We start from the raw sequence: 21152 nt of genomic DNA, 5'->3' as shown, positions 1-21152 counted from the left end.
CCATGTTCATAAGTATTTTCTATTCTAAATTCCCTTCTTTTGTGCTCTGTTTTTTGCTCAAGCAAAAATTTGGCTTGCCAAAATGGAACTAAGAGGTTAAGGATAATAGAATATGTGAAGTCTACTGGTGTGGCTTTTGTTACTGTACAGTTTCCATTTTTTTTCTCCTAAAACCCAGTCATCCAATCTACAGCTCTCTGTTTCTGCTTTTTCAAGTGCGTTAACATGGCATGACCCAAACCTGGTTATAAAATTGTGATACTAGAGATTCCATCAATTTCCCTTTTGCCACAAAACACTGAAAACATACATGCTTAATTCTCACTGAGGACCATGAGTCTTAAACATATGCATCAGTGTTTTGTTGAACTGAGCCAGAAATGAATGAATAACTCCAGTCTTTTTACTATATTTTAACTAGTAGAAGTCCCAACAACCAAAAAATTAATCTATGGACAGTCCCAGGATACCTCCAAATAACTTGTCTGTTTTGCCAAAGGTTTCTTTACGCAACATTACAGGTTGGGTTTTTTTTTAAACATTCCGTTAATCGTACAACATACAAAATAAATGTATTTAAACTTATCTGGAGTTAAATAGCATTGATAAAGAATAAGTCCTTTATTATGTCATAGCTAAACTATCCTTTCCTGTGCCACTGGTACTATCAGATTGCAAAATACACTCTCTCCTGGAATGCTTTACCAATGGTCAGGAGGATATGGAGGAGTATGTCTTGCAGCCATAATGCAATTTTAGGACCAGCTGTAGTTTACCTTCTGGATGTTTAGGTTCTACATATGCCAGATTTGTATAACAGGTATGACCAGCTACATACATATCTAGTCAAAGCACCTATACCCCTTCACAGGATCTTAGACATGGAAAAGACCTTGTACACTAGTCTATCCCTCTACCCATTCAGAATTTGTTCAAATGCATTCTTGATATTTGTATGCAGGAGTGCCCTGATGATGTATATATGTTTTTCAAGTGAACATACACGACAACCCCTAGAACCTCCTTTTTTGGGAGACTGCTTGCGAAGACAGGCCTTAAATATGGTTAAAATGTGCAGCTGCCTACTACAAGTGCGTGATTGACATCAAAATCATGGATATTAGGATTTCTTTATCAGCTGAAGTTCATTAGAGAAAGCAGCGCTGTACCATTTCTCGAGCTACCCCAAAAATGCAGCCTTTTATTGGGAAAGGCCAACGCTCACCTTTTACTTTTCAAAATTAAAGCCTTAAGCAACTTAAAACATTTACCATCACCAGTTCTCCTTTGGATGGCCACTCCCACATTTTTGTGGGCACATTCACCAGTAAGGACTAGTAAAAGTTTATCTAGATAAAAATTTTTCTCTATCCTTCTAGACTGGGGGTGTCAAAAACTCATTTTCAGAAGTGGGCCTAATTCCATTTTTAATTATTGTCAAGGATATAAATTTAGGATACCTCCATACTCCCCTCAATCCATGGTACATCATCTTTATAGCAGTAGGGATATATTACAGACCACCTGACCTGGATGGTGATAGTGACTGTGAAATGCTCAGGGAGATTAGAGAGACTATTAAAATTAAAAACTTAATAATGGGAGATTTCAACTATCCCCATATTGACTGGGTACATATCACGTTAGGAAGGGATGCAGGGATAAAGTTTCTTGACACCTTAAATGACTGCTTCTTGGAGCAGCTAGTCCTGGAACCCACAAGAGGAGAGGCAATTCTTGATTTAGTCCTAAGCGGAGGACAGGATCAGGTCCAAGAGGTGAATATAGCTGGATTGCTAATATAATTAAATTTAACAGGTCTGTGGTGGGAAAACACCACAGTGGCCCAACACTGTAGCATTTAATTTCAGAAAGGGGAACTACACAAAAATGAGGAGGTTAGTTAAACAGAAATTAAAAGGTACAACGCAAAAAGTGAAATCCCTGCCAGCTGCATGGAAGCTTTTTAAAGACACCATAAGAGAGGCTCAACTTAAATGTATACCCCAAATTAAAAAACATAGTAAGAGAACCCAAAAAGTCACCATGGCTAAACAAAGTAAAAGAAGCAGTGAGAGGCAAAAAAGCATCCTTTAAAAAGTGGAAGTTATCCTAATGAGAAAAATAGAAAGGGGTGTAAACTCTGGCAAATGAAGTGTAAAAATATAATTAGGCCAAAAAGAGAATTTGAAGAACAGCTAGCGAAAGACTCAAGAAGTAATAGCTAATTTTTTTTTTCCCGTACATCAGAAGCAGGAAGCCTGCTAAACAACCAGTGGGGTCACTGGGCGATCGAGATGCTAAAGGAGCACTCAAGGATGATAAGGCCATTGCGGAGAAGCTAAACAAATTCTTTGCATTGGTCTTCACGGTTGAGGATGTGAGCAAGATTCCCAAACCTGAGCCATTCTTTTTATGTGACAAATCTGAGGAACTGTCCCAGATGGAGGTGTCATTAGAGGCAGCTTTGGAATAAATTGATAAACTAAACAGGTTTCAGAGTAGCAGCCGTGTTAGTCTGTATCCGCAAAAAGAAAAGGAGTACTTGTGGCACCTTAGAGACTAACAAATTTGTTAGAGCATGTAGCTCACGAAAGCTTATGCTCCAATAAATTTGTTCGTCTCTAAGGTGCCACAAGTATTCCTATTACTGTTTAGTTTATAAAAAGAAAAAGTCACCGGGACCAGATGGTATTCACCCAAGAGTTCTGAAGGAACTCAAAGGTGAAATTGCAGGAGTAATAACTGTCATCTGTAACCTATCATTTAAATCAGCTTCTGTACCAAATGACTGGAGGATAGTTAATGTGATGCCAGTTTTTTAAAAGGGCTCCAGAAGTGACCCTGGCAATTACAGGTCGTTAAGCCTGACTTCAGTACTGGGCAAACTGGTTGAAACTATAGTAAAGAACAAAATTGTCAGATACATAGATGAACATAATTTGTTGGGAAATAGTCAACATGGTTTTTGTAAAGGAAAATCATGCCTCATCAATCTATTAGAATTCTTTGAGGGGGTCAACAAGCATGTGGACAAGTGGATATAGTGTATTTAGATTTTCAGATTTGACAAGATCCCTCACCAAAGGCCCTTAAGCAAAGTAAGCAGTCATGGCATAAGAGGGAAGGTTCTCTCATGGATTGGTAACTGGATAAAAGATAGGAAACAAAGGGTAGGAATAAATGGTCAGTTTTCAGAATGGAGAGAGGTAAATAGTGGTGTCCCCCAGAAGTCTGTGCTGGGACCAGTCCTATTCAACATACTCATAAATGATCTAGAAAAAGGGGTAAACAGTGAAGTGGCAAAATTTGCAGATGATACAAAACTACTCAAGATCGTTAAGTCCCAGGCAGACTGTGAAGAGCTACAAAAGGATCTTTCAAAACTGAGTGACTGGGCAACAGACTGGCAGATGAAATTCAATGTGGATAAATGCAAAATAATGCACGTTGGAAAGCATAATCCCAACTATACATATAAAATGATGGGGTCTAAATTAGCTGTTACCACTCAGGAAAGAGATCTTGGAGTTATTGTGGATAGTTCTCTGAAAACATCCACTCAATGTGCAGCGGCAGTTAAAAAAGCAAACAATGTTAGGCATCATTAAGAAAGGATTAGATAATAAGACCGAAAATATCATATTGCCTCTATATAAATCCATGGTACGCCCACATCTTGAATGCTGCGTGCAGCTGTCGCCCCATCTCAAAAAAAAGATATATTGGACTTGGAAAAGGTTCGGAAAAGGGCAACAAAAATTATTAGAGGTATGGAATGTCTGCCGTATGAGGCGAGATTAATAAGACTGGGACTTTTCATCTTAGAAAAGAGACGACTAAGGGGGTATATGATAGAGGTCTCTAAAATCATGACAGGTGTGAAGAAAGTAAATAAGGAAGTGTTATTTACTCCTTCTCATAACACAAGAACTAGGGACCACCAAATAAAATTTATAGGTAGCAGGTTTAAAACAAAAGTAAATTTTTTTTTTTCCACACAATGCACAGTCAACCTGTGGAACTCTTTGCCAGAGAATGTTGTGAAGGCCAAGACTATAACAGGGTTCAAAAAAAAGAACTAGATAAATTCATGGAGGATAGGTCCATCAATGGCTATTAGCCAGAATGGGCAGGGATGATGTCCCTAGCTTCTGTTTGCCAGAGGCTGGGAATGGGCGACAGGGGATGGATCACTTGATGATTACCTGTTCTGTTCATTCCCTCTGGGGCACCTGGCATTGGCCACTGTCAGAAGACAGGATACTGGGATAGATGGACCTTTGGTCTGACCCAGCATGGCCGGTCTTATGTTCCATGAATATCAATGGGAGATTTGTACAAAAATCAAGAATGGAATAGTGCCTTTATGTATCTATTAATCTTTGGTTATTTGTTAGTCACATTCAACATCACTAAGTGGGAAAAGCGTAGGATCCTTATTTATGCCCTTTGTTTCCTATCTTCTGTTTCTCATGCTTGTTTTCGTGTGTCTGCCTTTTCCCCACATCCACATTTCCTTTCCCACAGCAAATTCCCATACCTATAGACTTCACTCTCACCCACTTCCCTACTGCTAAAGTGATCAGCAGTTAAACAGCTAAATTTACATTTAAAATGTCATCACTAGCCTTAAGAGTCAACACCACTACTATAGTGTTATGGACAGGAGAGTTTACACACACCAGTTCTTGCTTGAGACTGGTTGCAGATTCATGAAGTGAGCACTGCATCAGTAACACTTGGTTTACATTTGCAAAGTTTTCTTTGCAATGATAGCTAGATTTTTTTTTTTAATGAAAAGCTTAATTTCAGCAGAATTTGAATGTGCCATACATCAAGGAAAGCCAGGAGTCTGACACTAGGCTTTTTATAGGTGTAGATTAAAAAAATGTAAATTAGTAAGAAGGTTAATTAGATGGGTCTTTTCAACACTAACTTTGATTCTGTTCTGGCAGTAGCTGCATCTAAGGGGGTAACTGCATTTTTTTTTTTGTTTAGCTCTTAGAAAAATCTTTTGTAAAGTCTTTTTATCCAGCAGTTTTGTGAGAGAGGGCTTTTTCCCCCCCTGAAAAAACTTTCATAGTCTATCATTAAACCACAACAAGGCACTAAGTATTTTTAGTTGTCTAAATCCAGAAACAAAGTGCATGGAAAGGTTTCACCTTTGAATTAAATGTTTTTATATTTGTTCCATTTAGAGATGATAATTCATTGAGCAGTTATCCTATTCCTGCGTGGGACATCTCTATTGAAATATTTCACCTCTAAAAAAAAAAATCTATCTGCAGTAATAGACTTGCTGTAACTGTTCCAAGTCTACATTAATTGTGTTACTGATTTGCTATTAGTTAAAAGCTGACACGTCCAGATTTCTCTATTTATTTGATTACGTTTTACAAAGGGATTAATAGCTCTGTGTTCTCAAAGGATCCAACATGGAAGAGGCAGAGTACTCAACTCCCATTAACTGAAACAGAAAAAGAAATTAAAAAACGATATCACGCCAAATTTAAACATTAAGGCGGGGTGGGGAGGGGAGAAAGAGAGGTACAAATCCAACTTTTCCCCACGCTTTAGTGGTCACCTTTAAAATTAAAATGGTGTACAAATAAGAACCACAAGGGAGCATCTGAGGGTAATTACATTATACAATAGTGAAGAGAAGCAGGCATAGCTGAATTTTGTTTAATTTAGATTTCTTTCCTTATAAACTGCTAACACCTCAGCCACACATAGCTTATTTTTAAGGAGAGAAATGTCTGGACAGCTCACAGCCTGAGTACATAGGTGGTACAGGGAGAAAAACTGAGATCAGGAGACTCCTTCCCTTGGGCAGTCCAAAGCTATAGTACCTGCTCACATTGGCACTCCCTTGAACCAATAGTGGCAAAGGACTGACATAGCAGCCAGGGATTTCTGGGGCACAGAGATGTCCAAACCTTTTCCTCTTTTCTCAAGCCATGTCTCCTACTCTAGGAGCTGGGACAGGAGTGGCGGAACAGCTGTTTGCTGGATCTGTATCTTTGAGAGATGCCCTTTATTGGAATAGTTCTTGGTGGCCAGCATCTACTGTAGGGTGACTTTGTGCCAGCAGAGGAGCCTAGAGCAGCTGTACTACACCACAGTGCAGAATCTGCCCCACAGAGGAGCTTTACTTAAAAAAATATTAGTGTAAAAGTATTTCAGACATGAGCCCAATTCCAGTTGAAAAAAATCGTTTGAAATAATTATCAAAACACATGAAAAAGCATTTTTTACAGTCATTCCTAAAGATAACATGTACATGTGTGTGACTGAAAGAGAGAGAGAATTTGGGGGCGGGGAGGATGATGGGCGATGAAATGCCGCAGGCCCAAGCTCGTGCTTTGTGCCTATATGTTGCTCTTTCATTTAACTACGGCTGAGCAGTGGGATGCCTAGAGGCCGGCAGTGGTGTACTTGCTCAGAGGCAGAAACGTAGAGGCCTAGGGAACTTTTACCCTGAAAAACTTAGGCACTGAGTGACTTTAGGTGCCAAAAGGGGTAGGTGGCAGTCAAGTGGGGGGTTTTGTGGCTCACAGTGGTGCTTAAAACCTTTGAGGATCTGGGCCTAAGTGACTAAGTTTTTCCGGAAGCCTGTGGTAGAGCAGAACATGAACCCTGGCCTCGCACATTTCAAGCTGGCATCCTAATCACTTAGGCCCAGCCAGCAGTCAGTGCACAATCATCCATCACCCTTGTCCTTTAAGCAACATTCCCCTCACAAAACTACCCATGCATCTGTTCTTATATGCAGAATAGCTACAAAGAAAAAAAGATAAGTCAAAAACAAGGCAAAGCTGGCTCTTTCACTTTCAGTCATTTCACAGCTCTCAGTCGTTAGCTCAAGTTACAACTGGGGATTAAATTTCTGTAGTTTATGGTGACAGTATTTGCAAACAACATGAGCAACATTTTGCCATTTCCTCCTGCTTATCTGTTCTCCTCCCACATTTTGCTGTATGCCCCTCTTACTGTCTCTTTCCCCATCTGTAGAGTATTATCCCTCACCCATAAGTTCAGCCCCTTTCTCGTTCTTTATCTCCCCAAATAGCTTCAAGTCCTACAAATTTTTGCGCCCTTTCCCCTCTGATTATATTTTCCATCCTTGTCCTTAAGTTCTGTTTTTTCTTCCTTCCCCTCACTTTGTCCACTTTTCCCCCACTCATTTTTATGTCTTGTATAGCTGCTGATTCAGAAAATCTTCCATGATGGAGAAGGAACCCTGACAAAGTCAATGTCACCTGCTGTAGGGAAATACTCACCGTTTGTTGAAAGGATAGTGGCCTTGACATAATTGTTCCTGTTTCCGTATCACCTAAAGGTCCGAGCCCCAGGGTGTTTGGCACTGTACAAACACATATCAAAGAGATGGTCCCCACCCAGGACAGCTTATATTCCTCTCCCAACATGGCTCCCCGTGTGCAACAGTGGGCATGTGAATGTGCAGAGTGAGGTTGAAAGGTTACTAGAATAGGCCTATATCACCCTCCACTTTCTGTTGGGTTTTACTCCTCTCTGCTTGTCTTAGTAAGTGGGGGGAAGCATTTTGGCTTATGGAAAAAAAAAAGAAAAAGAAAAAGAGGCATCTAATTGGCTGCCAAAGGACCAGAGTTTGCAGCGTCTCTTATAGCTGCCCAGGACTCATTAAGCAGTTTTGCCCTCATTCAAGTTGTTATTCCTATCCAGGAGAACCAATTGCAAGAAGAAGAACTAAGATAAATGCCCTAAGCTTTTAGATAATGTAATTATTTTTTCAAATGTACAAGTACTACAGACTGGGGAAACTGAAGATGTTTATGGCCTAGACAGACCCCAACAAGAATCTCTTCCTCCTCAAGCCAATGACTCTGAACCTAATTTATGGGCACATGCAGGTCAGTGGGGTGATAGTACAACTCAGCACAATGGAAAATACACTATTACATTCCACTGAGTTCCTGGCATGAGCAAAGAAAGGTTCTAGCCTACTTTTGGCTGTCTTATGCAGAGCTGATTGAGGAAGAAAGTGACAATATCTCAGACTGTCTGTCAGACTGAATGAGAGACAAGGTGGGTGAGGTAATATCTTATATAGGACCGACTTCTGTTGGTAAGATAGCAAACTTTTGAGTTTATACAGAGCTCTTCTTCAGGTCTGGGAAATGTACTGAATGTCACAGTTACATACAAGGTGGAAAAGATAGTTTAGCATAAGTAGTTTACACAAATTTCAAAGGGCTACTCAAGATGAAGTGATTTGTTAACACCTCTCCCGTCATAGGGGAAAAATTGATTTGTAGATTGAATAGCACTGTTTTGTACAGTCTAAAATATATTAGGTACCTAATATATGGGAATACCAAGATGTCTTTTGTTAATGCCTCTCCAATATTACTTTAAGAATCCTCAGCTTATGTGCTTGTGATTTATGTTTAAAACTATATCTTATCCTGCTACATTAGCCACAAAACAGTAACACACACACACTTCTTTGTTAATTTACACTTAAGTTTGCTCAACTATATTTCCTACTAATCACTAAAACTCAAGGAAATCACTGGTTAAATTAATATCAGCCCCCACACTGATGGCAATGCACATGCTTTACCACTCAGTGTAATCAGCTCCATAACAAATTCACTTTCAGTTCCACTCACAGTGCACTCATCCAGTTCCTCAGTCACATTTCAGAGGCAGAACTTGTTTCCGTCCTTCCAACAGAGATACCTTTAATCTGTGTATGGTGTTACTTCCACCTTAAAGTTTTGGGTTTTTTTTTTTAAATCTGAGGTTAGATTTCAGTTGATGTCAACCATGGAATTCAGGGAAGGATTATCCCGATGTGGACCATTGCCTTAAAAACATAGTTTGGCACATAGTGCTGTATGTCCTATGAATTAGGTGACTATTATTCTATTCACATTTTAAAGAAGATATGGGTTAAGTGACATGCCTGAAGTCACAAAGCAAGTTAGTGTCAGAGCTGGAGGCTCATTGCCCAGGCGTGGGATCATATAATAAAACCCATTATAACACTTAGACTTTAAATAATATAATTTTTGTCTTAAAAGTCCAGTATGAACATTAAGTACTTACTCATCACCTTAATGCTTTCTTCACCTTGTGCTGTTTGCTGGCGTTGGTGGTGCAGACCCATTATAGCATGTGTGATTGGCACAACTTTTATGAATCAGCTGGCTAGACCTCACATTCTTGTTATTTTGGAAATCAGTTTTCCTTCTCCTGCATGGGCCACCTGCCAGACCTGAGTCTAAACATTAATCAATCCATGTACATGCTTCATGGGGGATAGAGTTACTGTTGCTCTAAGATCTTTCACTCAATGTCCTGAAATTTTGTGATTAATATATTGCTTTTGTATTTAGTTCCCTGTGATGTGATTGGTTTTATTATGATAATTTAGCTATGCATATAAGTGTTCACATGTGCCTCCATTTTCATTTTCTCTTTCATGGTCACATTTACTGGTTCCTTGAAAACAGCGGTTTAATTGAGTTAAAGTGGGACTAACAGATTGTTGAGAGTTATGGCTGCCCTGGTTATTTCTCTGCCAAAATATCCAGCCTACTCTATAAAGAAGGAGTACTGGAAAAGGGAAAGTTGGTTATTTTCTTTTCCTTTAAGATCTGTGGTGGATAGACCTCAGAGCTGCTGAGAGAGGGCAGTAAAAAAGGAGAGCACTTTTCTTTTGGAGAAAAGAAGAGGTATACAAGTAGTACATTATTATAAACAATAATAGCACTTGACATCTGGTAGATAATTGTGTATAACCACTCAGCTGTTTCTTAGTTAGGGCTTTGTTTAATTAGCTGGTTTATAGCTTTAGTCATGTTTAGTTTTGTCTCTGTTGAGGGCCTAGCTTGGCAGTCTGCCCAAGTGGCACACCAAGAAGCTGCCTGTATTATGGGGATGGTATTTGCTATTGTGTGTTTAGTGGCACACAATAGCAAGTGTGCACTAGTGGAAAAATACATCCTGCTGAGAAAATGGAAGTCTGAAGCAAGTCCTACATATACAGACTGGTTGGGTGCAATGTCAAACCTAGCATTGATTAACTTGATTTGGGATAAATAATTGGGGAAAACCAACTATATGGAACAGATGAAAATGCTACAAACACTACTAAATATAATTCCTTCCTTCCATATGGCTCAGTACCCCTTCTTCCCCCCTCCCAGTACATTATGGACTCTTTTTTAGGTCACTCACCTACCTGCGGGCTGCTCCTTACAGTAGCTGCAGACATGACAGGTGGGCTGTTATGCAGTATCTGCTTGCAGTAGTGGTGTTAAACAAGACATCCTGCTGTCTCTAGCTGTAGAGTGGTTGGGGATGAGTCCTCTTTACTGGTAAGGCAGTTGGGGAATGGATTCCCTTTGTTTCTTGAGGGAAGTTGGGCTTCCTTGACTGCTGGATGTCTCTTTTAGCCAGCCAGAGAGAGAGAGAGAGAGAGAGAGAAAGTGTGTGTGTATATAGAAAGGGGTTGTCTCAGACAGGTGTATGTGTGGGAAATTTGAGTGGGAAGGGAAATAGGCCCCCAGAGTCACTCCCAATACCAGCTGTTTAGACTCTGGAGCTGACGTTACAAAGGCCTCGTCAACACTATAGAGTTAGTCGACGTAAAGCAGCTTACATTGACCTAATTGTGTAAGCATCTACACTACAATGTTCCTCCCGCCGCTTTAACTCACCCACTACACCGACCTAATAAATCCACCTCGGCAAGAGGCGTAGCATGAGGTCAACATAGGGCGATGTGGTGTCAGTATAGATGCTACGTTACTTACGGTGTCCCACAATGGCCCAAAGTGACTGCTCTGGTCACCCTTTTGAACTCTGCAGCCCGGCAGCCAGGTACACAGGTCCTCGCCTCTCCCCTTTTAAAGCCCCAGGAATTTTTTGAAATTCCATTTCCTGTTTCCTTGGCACGAAGAGCTAACATAACAACTGCCCAGCTGACCATGCCTGCTCCATGCAGCCAAAGCACTCCTGCCTCAAGTACACCAGAGGTAGTGGATCTCCTGGATCTGTGGGGAGGGGACGCCATGCAGTCACAGCTCCAATACAGCTGTAGGAATTTTGAGATCTATGGCCAGATCGCTCTGGGCATGGGGGAGAAGGGCTACAACTAGGATTACCACCTTTGAAATGCAAAAAACCGGCACCCCCTCCCCACAAGGCAAGCTCACCGCAACCCTAACCCCCATACACAAGGCAACTTTGCAAACCTCACCCCCGCTTCAACAGCCACTTATAGTATCTAGAGAAATAACATTGCACATCTCCTCACTCTTGACTCAAACCCTCTCTTGCACACACGTGGTGCCTTGTGTGTTGGTGGGCAAACAGCTGCTGTATTTTCAACAGTTTTGATCCATTAACATGTAAGCGGTGGAGCTGGGAACACTGCAGCATCTTTAGCTGGACACAGACACTTTTAATATTGCCTATCCCAGTGTGTTGTGCAGGGCCAGCTCTAGGGTTTTTTGCCGCCCCAAGTGCAAAAAAAAAAAAAAAAAGGCCAGACTGCTGCCCCTTGAAAAGTGATGCCCCAAGCATGTGCTTGGATTGCTGGTGCCTAGAGCCGGCCCTGGTGTTGTGATAATAATGCAAATCTTTAGACCCACATAAAAAAAACCCTGGAAGATTAAATTATTTTTCTGGCAACTGGCAAATCCTTAAAAATCCCAGCCAGGCCTGTCAAATACCGGCTAGGTGATAACCCTACCTATGAAAGGGACATGCAGCCGCGCCGCGTGAAAAATCAAGGAGCTGCCGCAGGCGTACCAGAAGGCAAGGGATGCAAACAGTCGGTTTCTACGAGGAGCTGCATGCCATCCTCGGCAGAGACCCCACCTCTACTGCCAAGTGCCCCATGGATACTTTGGGGGAGCTGGAATCACAGGCCACCACCTGAGGACAAGGACACTGGACAAGGAAGAGGAGGAGGAGGAGTATTGGGGACAGGTGACCGGGGTTCCAGTGGCATTGCAAGGTAGGACCTGTTTTTGATTCCTGAGCAGTCGAGCCACTCCAGCAGTCCAGCACTGGCAAGCCTGATGCAGGGGAGGGAACCTCTGGTAAGCAGTCAGTTTGCTTCAGTATTGCAGGGACACATCTGTTCATATACTATTTTTTTTGATCAGGCTAGAAGAGGAAGTGAAATACCCAGTAGAGGTGCAGTTGCTACCTGCTTCTCATTCCCCTGTACAGCTAGGCAAAGGGTGCCCTGCGGAATAGTTTATGTGCACCAGGATGTCCTGTGACTCCTCCATAGAGACCGCTAGGAAACTTTGCTAGCCTGCAACCCTCTGCTAAAATTTTCTTGGGCAGGCTGCCTTATGTCTTTCACCATAGTAGGACACTTTCCTACACCAGTCAGCAATTACTTCAGCAGGCACCATAGCAGCATACGGGCTAGCAGCATACAGCCCTGGTCTGCAGGCAGACATATGCAGGAGCTATTCCCTTTCAGCCTCAGTTACAGTCATGAATGAAATATCTACTAAGATCACCACTGCCGGTGGAGAACGGTGCCCGTAGTCAGTTTAATTGCCCCATCCTCTTGTACTGATGCCTGAGTGCTACCCCCTCTTATTGTCCCAACTCCCTCCCTCCCCTTCAGCTGTACTCTTCATGGCTGGGACTGCTGCTGTGCTCTATGCCAGCCGTTCTCAACTGGGGGTCCAGGGCCCCTGCAGGGGCCGTGAACAGGTTTCAGGGGGTCTGCCAAGCAGGGTCAGCATTAGATTCACTGGGGCCCAAGGCAGAAAGCTGAAGCTGGAGCCCCGCCGCAGTGGGGCTGAAGCCCAAGCAACTTAGCTTCATGGGGCCTCCTGCGGTATGGGGCCACGGGCAATTGCCCTGCTTGATACCCCCTAACGCTGGCCCTGGCTCTTATATACAGAAAAGCAGTTGTTGTGGCACAGGTGGGCTGTGGAATGTTTATAGCATGTTGGGGGGGGCCCTCAGACTGAAAAAGGTTGAGAACCCCCTGCTCTATTCATCCCAAGGGGAAGTCAGAATGTTGTGCTTGTAACTTATGTGACCCAGGGGAGTGAATGCACTCACAATAGTACCTCTGTCCATTGTTTCGTTAGCAACTGCAAATGTGGCCTCGAGGGTCTCTCCATCCACACTGGCAGAGTGGCTTGGCCAGATAAGGAGGAGAAAGAAGAGGACAAGGGAAGACATGTTTGAGGATGTCATGCAAGCCTCTGGTGCATCGGATTGCGAGCAGAGGGCTTGGAGGGGGACAATCAATGACAAAATGCAGTGGGATAGCGAGGACAGGAGAAATGGGTGGCAAGAGAGGATCATGCTGCTAATGGAGCAAACAGACATTCTGTGGTCCCTTATTGAACTTCAGGCTGAACACATTTGCGCTCGCCTCCCCCTGCAGCCCATAGAGAACTGCATTCTAGGACCTCCCTACACTTCCCCCTCACATTCCACATGTCTTCCGAGGCCACAGCAGTACCCCAGCCACTCCCGTGGGGGAGTATACACAATTACAGCCCCCACATACACCCAGCTGTGGGAGACTAGGTTGGTGTATGTGTTTGTGAATTCCATGTTCCTCCCCCTTTAAAGATACCTTTACCTGTATGCATGATACTTATTTAAGCTTTAAGCAGGTATGTTTGCATGAGTGTGGAATAAAAGTCTATTTATGAAAACTTAATCCATCTTTATTAGTCTCCAAAATATGGTGGCTAACGTCCAAAGATAACAGCAATAGTTGCATTTGCACTGTTACATTAGCACACATTCAGCACTCATTACAAGGTTCATAGTATGGTGCAAAAAAACAGTGCCAGGCACAGCATACTACAGCAACTCATATTACTGTGGTTCATTGTTAAAATGCTCCTTCAAAGCTTCTCTGAGCCAAATAGTTCCCCGTTCAGCTCTTCTTATAGCCCTAGTATCTGGCTGCTCAAAAATCAGTGGACAACCGATCCAGCTCCATGCGCGAACCCTGCAGAAACTTCTCCCCATTTCCTTCACAGACGTTATGAAGTGCACAGCACGCAGCTGTGACCATGGGATATTTTCTTCACTGAGGTTGTGATTCATGACCAGAAAGGGTTAAGCAGCTTGCAGGCTAAATAACCCAGAGCCAACCTTTAAAGCATGTTAGAAACTATGTGAATGGTAATTGGGGCCATTCGATGCTAGATAAACTAGAATTTTGAAATGCAAACCTATGTTGTTAGAAGTGATACTAATTGTATCTTAGATGCTAGCCATGTAAACAGACAGTTCCTGTCCGTCACTATAACTATTAATTTGGGGATTAAAAAGGGAATATTAACATTTAGATGAATCTTGGGTGAAATAATGTCATTGTCTATGTCTCTTTGAAGTTTGTGATATACTGCCGAATAGATAAATTGCCCTATGCTAATTTGTGGAGCAAATTAGTGGTGGTGCTTAGGAAACAGAAGGTTACATCAAAAGCCTATAGTTCACCCAGGACTGTAAGGTCAAGTAGCTGCTAGACCACTGTATAAAAGACCCTTGGATCCTGATCCTGTCATTTCAGATCTGCTTGAGGTTTCATGCAGGGGAAGCCTAAGCCATAAGGTCTGAGATCCCAGTTCTGACTGGACCACCCTGAATATAAACATTGGACTATAACCTATGGACTATTTCTGAAAGAACTCTTTGCATCTACAAAGCTCTCCATCTCTGCTGTGAATCTGAATCTCCAAATTGACTCATGTCTGTATATATACTGTTCTTTTAACCAGCTCTCTCTCTCTTTTTAATAAATTTTAGTTTAGTTAATAAGAATTGGCTGTAAGAGTGTATTTGGGTAAGATCTGAAATATTCATAACCTGGGAGGTAATGTGTCCGATCCTTTGGGATTGGTAGAACCTTTTTTATATGATGAATAAGATTTTCATTAATCCTCCTCATATTTGACATGGGTGTCTAGGTGGAGGCCTGAGGCTGGGTTACTTTAAGGGAAATGTGTTGATGACTTCTGAGTAACCGGTGAGGTATAAAATAAGCTGTTTTGTGCTGGCTTGGTAAATCTAAGTATTGGAATATCCATCAGCTTTGGGGATTGCCTGCCCCATTTTTTGCAGTTCACCCTAATTGAGTGACCTCAGCTGACTCCCCTGGGATTCCGGTCTAATCACAGAGGTCTAATCTCATGAGCAGACAGCACAAGCAGCCCTTCAAACCAACGAAGGCATATTCAACAGTTACTCTGTACCTGCTGAGCCTGTTGTTGAAGTGCTCCTTGACACTGTTGAGGTGGCCAGTGTATGGCTTCATGAGCCACAGAAGTAAAAGGTAGTCAGGGATCACTGTTGGTGTTTCAACATCCCGAATGGTAATCCTCTGGTCTGGAAAGAAAGTCCCTGTGTGCAACTTTCTGCACAGGCCCATGTTCCTAAAGATGCATGCATCATGACCTTGCCTGACCAGTCCACATTGATGCCGGTGACACAACTCTAGTGATCCAGTGGTGCTTGCAACACCATAGAAAAATAACCCTTTCTGTTGATGTACTCCATTGCAAGGTGGTCTGGTGCCAAAATAGGGATCTGCATGCTATCTATCGCCCCACTGCAGTTTGGGAGCCCCCATTGCGGAAAAACCATCCACTATTACCCACACATTGCCCAGAGTCAGTCCTTCGTAGTAGGATACAATTAACGGCCCTGCACATTTGCATCACCGCAATGCCCACAGGGGATTTACCATCTCCAAATAGATTCCTGACTGATCAGTAGCAATCTGGCATTGGCAGCATCCACACAGCAATCACCACTCGCTCCGTTATGAGTGCAGGTCTCATTTTGGTGTTGCTGCGCTGGCAGGCTGGGGCAAGCTCTGCATACAGTTCCAGGAATGTGGCCTTGTGCATCTCAGAGTTCTGCAGCCACTGCTCGTCATCCGATATCTGCATAACGATGTGATCCTATTAGTTCATGCTTGTTTCTCAGGCCCAGAACTAGCAGTCCACCACGTGCAGCTGCTCAGTGAATGTTAACAGCAATCTTGAATTGTTTCTTTCCACGGCGCACTGCAAGGCAGCCACCAACTCATCGTTATCAGACTCGCAGCTTAGGAAGGACTGCAGGATCAGGCACATTGTGTTTGTAATGCTCAGTGCAATATTGAAGAGCAGTGCGGGATCTATGCTTCTCACAGAGATGGCGGACGTGCAGGTTAGTGGGGCTTCCAAAAAATAACATGAAATGTAATAGGATTGCCATTGAATGATGGGATGGAGAAAACTGCATAATGGGATGCTGAACACATGTTCCCAGCCACCCTTGCAGAACTCCTTTGCACCAGGGCTTAAATACTCAAACACAATTTCCCAGACCCCCCCCCCAGCTTCCCCCGCTTCAGGGCTCCTGGCTTCAGCTGCTGGGACGGGGGGGATTTCTAGGGGCTTCAGCCCCACAGGGGGGCAGAGGGGCACTGTGGATTGGGGTTTCTGTCCCACGGAGGCAGAGCCGGGGCTCCCGCAGGTTTGAAAATATTTACCAGAGCTCCGCTCTGGATGGCTCCAGTTGAATTTAAGCCCTGGTTTGTGGCCACGAGGCATTGCAAACTCTTCCCAAAACACCCTGCACTAGATGGTGGCGAATTGCACAGTGGGATAGCTACTCACAGTACACTGCTCTCTGGCTTGATACAGGTGCTGCTAGTATGGATGCACCCCAGCAACACAAAGCATGTAGTATGGACATGCAACAGCAGCTTAATTATTGCAGCAGCTGTACTTCAACGTAACTTAAGTCGACTTAATTTTGTAGTGTAGACAAGGCCTTAGCCAAGAGCTAATGCAAGATTATCAACATTACAATCTGTGACAAAGCTCCGACCTTGTCTCAGTTGGTCCCACGCTTCCAGGCAGATTTTCGCTAGCCTCAGAGGCTCACTGTGACCTTCCACGTAGCCCTTCTCTCTCTAGAGGCAAGGGTCATAGCCTACTGAGCCATTTTCATAATAAGGCAGAATTATAACATAAGAAGAAGAATGATAACATTCAAAAACCAGTCGGAGAACACTTCAATCTCTTTGGTCACTCGATTACAGACCTAAAAGTGGCAATTCTTCAACAAAAAAACTTCAAAAACAGACTCCAACGAGAGACTGCTGAATTGGAATTAATTTGCAAACTGGATACAATTAATTTAGGCTTGAATAAAGACTGGGAGTGGATGGGTCATTACACAAAGTAAAACTATTTCCCCATGTTTATTTCCTCCTCCTCCCTCCCCCTCCGCTGTTCCTCAGATGTTCGTGTCAACTGCTGGAAATGGTCCACCTTGATTATCACTACAAAAGGTTTCCGCCCCGCCACCACTCTCTTGCTGGAATAGCTTACCTGATCACTCTCGTTACAGTATGTATGGTAACACCCATTATTTCATATTCTCTGTGTAAATAAATCTCCCCACTGTAATTTTCCACTGAATGCATCCAACGAAGTGAGCTGTAGCTCACGAAAGCTTATGCTCAAATAAATTTGTTAGTCTCTAAGGTGCCACAAGTCCTCCTTTTCTTTTATTAAACTCATGGTTACCTAATTTTACCAAACTTAGGTACCTTTTATTCTAAGTATAAGGAGCATTTGTGGTAATCTTAGATCTCTGTGGGATGTGTGTTGGCAAATGGTAACCATTATGTATGCAAAATAGTAGAAGGCTTAACTAAGGCTGGCAAGAAACTAAACAAAATCTAGACAGAAGTAGAACTATGTTCAAGGATAACAAAATGGTAATACCAAAATGAATAAATTCAATCTGAGGAAACTTGTAAATGATCCAGCAGGATACCATGACTCAATTTATTGACAAATGCAGTACTTCAAGTTAGAGAAAGGCATTATATAGGGAAGCATGGTCTCAAATTCGAGCATTGGCTTTCACAAGACCTCCTATGTGGCCTTAGGAAAGTCACAAACTTTCTCCCTCAGTTTCCTTTTCTGTAAAATAGGTATATTAATAATAATTTCTCTACCTCACAAGAGTCTTGTGATTAGTTTCCAAAATTAAATGCTAAGTATTATTACTCTTATTTTTCATAAGGAAAAGTGACTTGTAAGATACGCATTTATGATCTCAATGAACACATGTATGGTGGTAATAAATCTGATAAAAGAAAGACTTTACTGATTGGACAATTTAAGATAAAGATACAAAACATCTAGCTACAGATCCTAGGGCAAAGGTTCTGAAGTATTCTATTTACTTCCTTAATTAGAAAGTTGCTCTGAAATTGAGTCCACAGCCTTTTGTAGAGTAAAGCAAGATGGGTATGTTGTCTGTGCCTGTGCTCCTCACTTGGTCTCTTCTTCAGGTTGGCTGTGGTCTGGTAAGAAAACAAAGACAATCTTTACATTTTGAAGTGTAATATAGGTCATGACAACCTTGTGAAAAAAAGAAAAACTGCTGCATATTGTTCCTGCAAATGAGCAGTTCTCTCCCATCGTTAAGAACATTGAGGAGGAACACAGAAAATTTTGTTTTCTGAGTAGATTTTCTCATTGCTGCTACTTATGATCAGTCCACCTCTATATCTAGAGGGCCTGATCCAACACTCCTTATTCTGGCAGAACTCCCATTGATTTTTCTATAGCAATTTTGGCTGAATACACAGTCCAGCCCTGGAACCAGGGTAAGTGGTAAAACCTATTCTACTATTTGGAATATAGATAGTGACACCAAGTATTTTGTTTAATATAATAAATATGTCATGGAAGTGAATGCCCTCTTAGTCAAGCTGGACATGCTTTTCTTTGGCTGTGCTAGCAGCTTCCCCAACCTGTGGTGAGCTATTTTATGACACCGTACAACAATAGCAACTTTGAAATTATATACTGCCTTATGTTTTTCCAGAGAAATGCAGTATTTTCCCACTTCTGTGAATAAGACCCAGTGTGATTTGCAAGAATTTGGAGCAGACAATATTCTGAATCTGTGGGTCAGACAAACACTGTGTGGGTGGAAGTGGAGAGTTCGATTACACTGTTATTACTTTGCCAGGAGCTGGTACCTTTTCTCCTGTTGGTATCACTGGGACAACTCATGGAGCAAAGTATTACTTAATATGAGTTAAGGTGGCAGAATCTAGCCACCTTACATTTTAATGTATATAACATCATTCAAAGTGTTTCCCAAAGTTAGGCTGAATAAACCACAAACAGTAAATTATTCAGGAAAGAGGAAACGTCTTCCCTTTAGATTTTAAAATAGTATTCAGTGGACGAACTGGATTTTTCCTTGACACACCCTTAATTGGTGTCAGCTAGCAGTGCACGCTGTTATTCTTAATTGTGAATTTGTTATAAATGTACAAAATTGTAGCTATTCATAAAATAGTAGGGGCTGGCATTCTGGTAAGTTGTGTTGGCTTTGAGGTTATGGACACCTGCAGCCGGATCCTGCAGCTGGTGCTCCCCTGAGTAATCTTTACATGCACAAGTATCCCCACTAAAATAGGTAATTTCACTGGGATTTGTTGGATTCCATAGCTACATATGAGTAAGGATTAGGCCCTATGTAGCAGGAAATCACCAACTCCTTCAACATTGAAGCCATCAGTTGGTGACAGTTTTCAGTCACTGCTGAGATGGGCTGGATTTGATTACATGAGGAATTGGAAATAATTTCGTATTTGAATAATCTCCCACTCATGCTTTCTCTTACTCACTAGGAGTGTATAGGTTGGAATCAATTAAATTGTTTTACGGCCGTACTTATGAAAGTTTTGATGCAGCTGGAAAATCTTGTCCATGGACTGAAAAAAAATTAGCTTTGTGATGTATGTGTTGTTTGCATGATGGATTTTGAAGCCCGGAGGCATTGTGATTGTAATCATAGCGACCACAGAAATGCTTTACCTTTCATTAATGGCACTAAAGGCATTCAGCACTTTGGATAAAGCTTTTTTTTTAAAAAAAATATTATGTTTATAGAAACTGTTATTTCAATTTTTGGATAAACCATCATGAAACTGACAATATTAATTAAATCATTCTTGGGGGATTAATTTTAGTCAGATTAACTATTAAGGTGATTATTACTTACTTCTAAATCAGATCACCATTAATTGAATTATGAGACTTTTTGCAGTTTGGAAATAAATTGGCTCCTCTGTGTATTCAGTCCAGAGGCAAATTACACTCTTTCATTACCAGTCTCTAAAAAAACCCCTACTAATAAGAAGCATTCCAAGGATTGGTTTAATTTCCTTACGTTCATCCTAAACCTTGCACTCATTTACTCCTCTCAATGAAACTGCTCCGATTTGGCCACTTAAGAGCCTGATCCAAAGCCCATTGAAGACACTAGAAAGTCTCCTACTGAATTCAATGGACATTGGATCAGACTCCATGTACAAAGAAAATTAAATAAGCCTAGGAAAATGAACAGGATGACAACTATGTATTCTATGCAAGCTGAGTTGGAGCTTGCCAACCCTTACTTGTGTGGGGGTAGTCTTTATCCATGTAAGTGAGGGCTACATGTGTGAGTAAGAGTTTACAAGATCGGATTCTTCAAAAGCAGATGGAGTCTGTGAAAATTCTTTGGTATCATTCCCATGGCATACCTGTATCCGTTAGCCATTGTACTATGCAATAATATTTTTTTTAAAGGTAGATCTATGTGATGGTAGGACATAAGTGCCATAAAACTTTAGTATTTAATGGAGGGCTATTGACATTATAGAATCAGGGAAGATTGGGCTGGAAAGGATCTCTTGGCTTATCTAGTCTATACTCTATACCGGAACATCTGAGTGCATGGAACACAGAAACAGCCACATGGTTCCCAGTGCAACCTGATTGTAGCCTATTAAAACACACTGAAAGTGGCCAGCAATAAATGCTGTTAGTTGAGCTCAAGCTGGATCTGTAATATTATTAAAAGAATAATGTTCGTAGCCTTTCATTTTGTGCATCCTGATAATCTCTCTCTTTTTTTTCCCTCACTAGCCTACTCCAGAGTCATTTGGTGAGTTCTGTTTAGAGTTCTATATGAGTGCGCTGAAGGCAGCCAACAAAAACAGCAGCTCAAACACAGCAGGGACAGATTTATAATTACTATTATTGTTATTACATTAATTTTCACACTTCATAAAGATAATA

At 41.8% G+C, this 21152-nt stretch overlaps 1 protein-coding gene across 1 annotated transcript in view; it reads left to right on the top strand.

The window, feature by feature from the left end:
* Positions 1–16029: 16029 nt before the first annotated feature.
* MEP1B (meprin A subunit beta) overlaps positions 16030–21152 on the top strand; it is a 36052-nt gene continuing 30929 nt past the window's right edge. The window contains exons 1-3 of the mRNA XM_074944433.1: positions 16030–16215; positions 17297–17405; positions 21000–21018. Of these exons, the coding sequence (XP_074800534.1) occupies positions 17319–17405; positions 21000–21018 (106 nt within the window). The 5' untranslated portion in view covers positions 16030–16215; positions 17297–17318. The remainder of the gene's footprint in view (positions 16216–17296; positions 17406–20999; positions 21019–21152) is intronic.

Source organism: Natator depressus, chromosome 2, assembly GCF_965152275.1.
Source record: "Natator depressus isolate rNatDep1 chromosome 2, rNatDep2.hap1, whole genome shotgun sequence".
Classification (NCBI taxonomy): Eukaryota; Metazoa; Chordata; order Testudines; family Cheloniidae; genus Natator; species Natator depressus.
The sequence above is the reverse complement of the archived record's forward strand: the minus strand, read 5'-3'. Positions and strand labels throughout refer to the sequence as shown.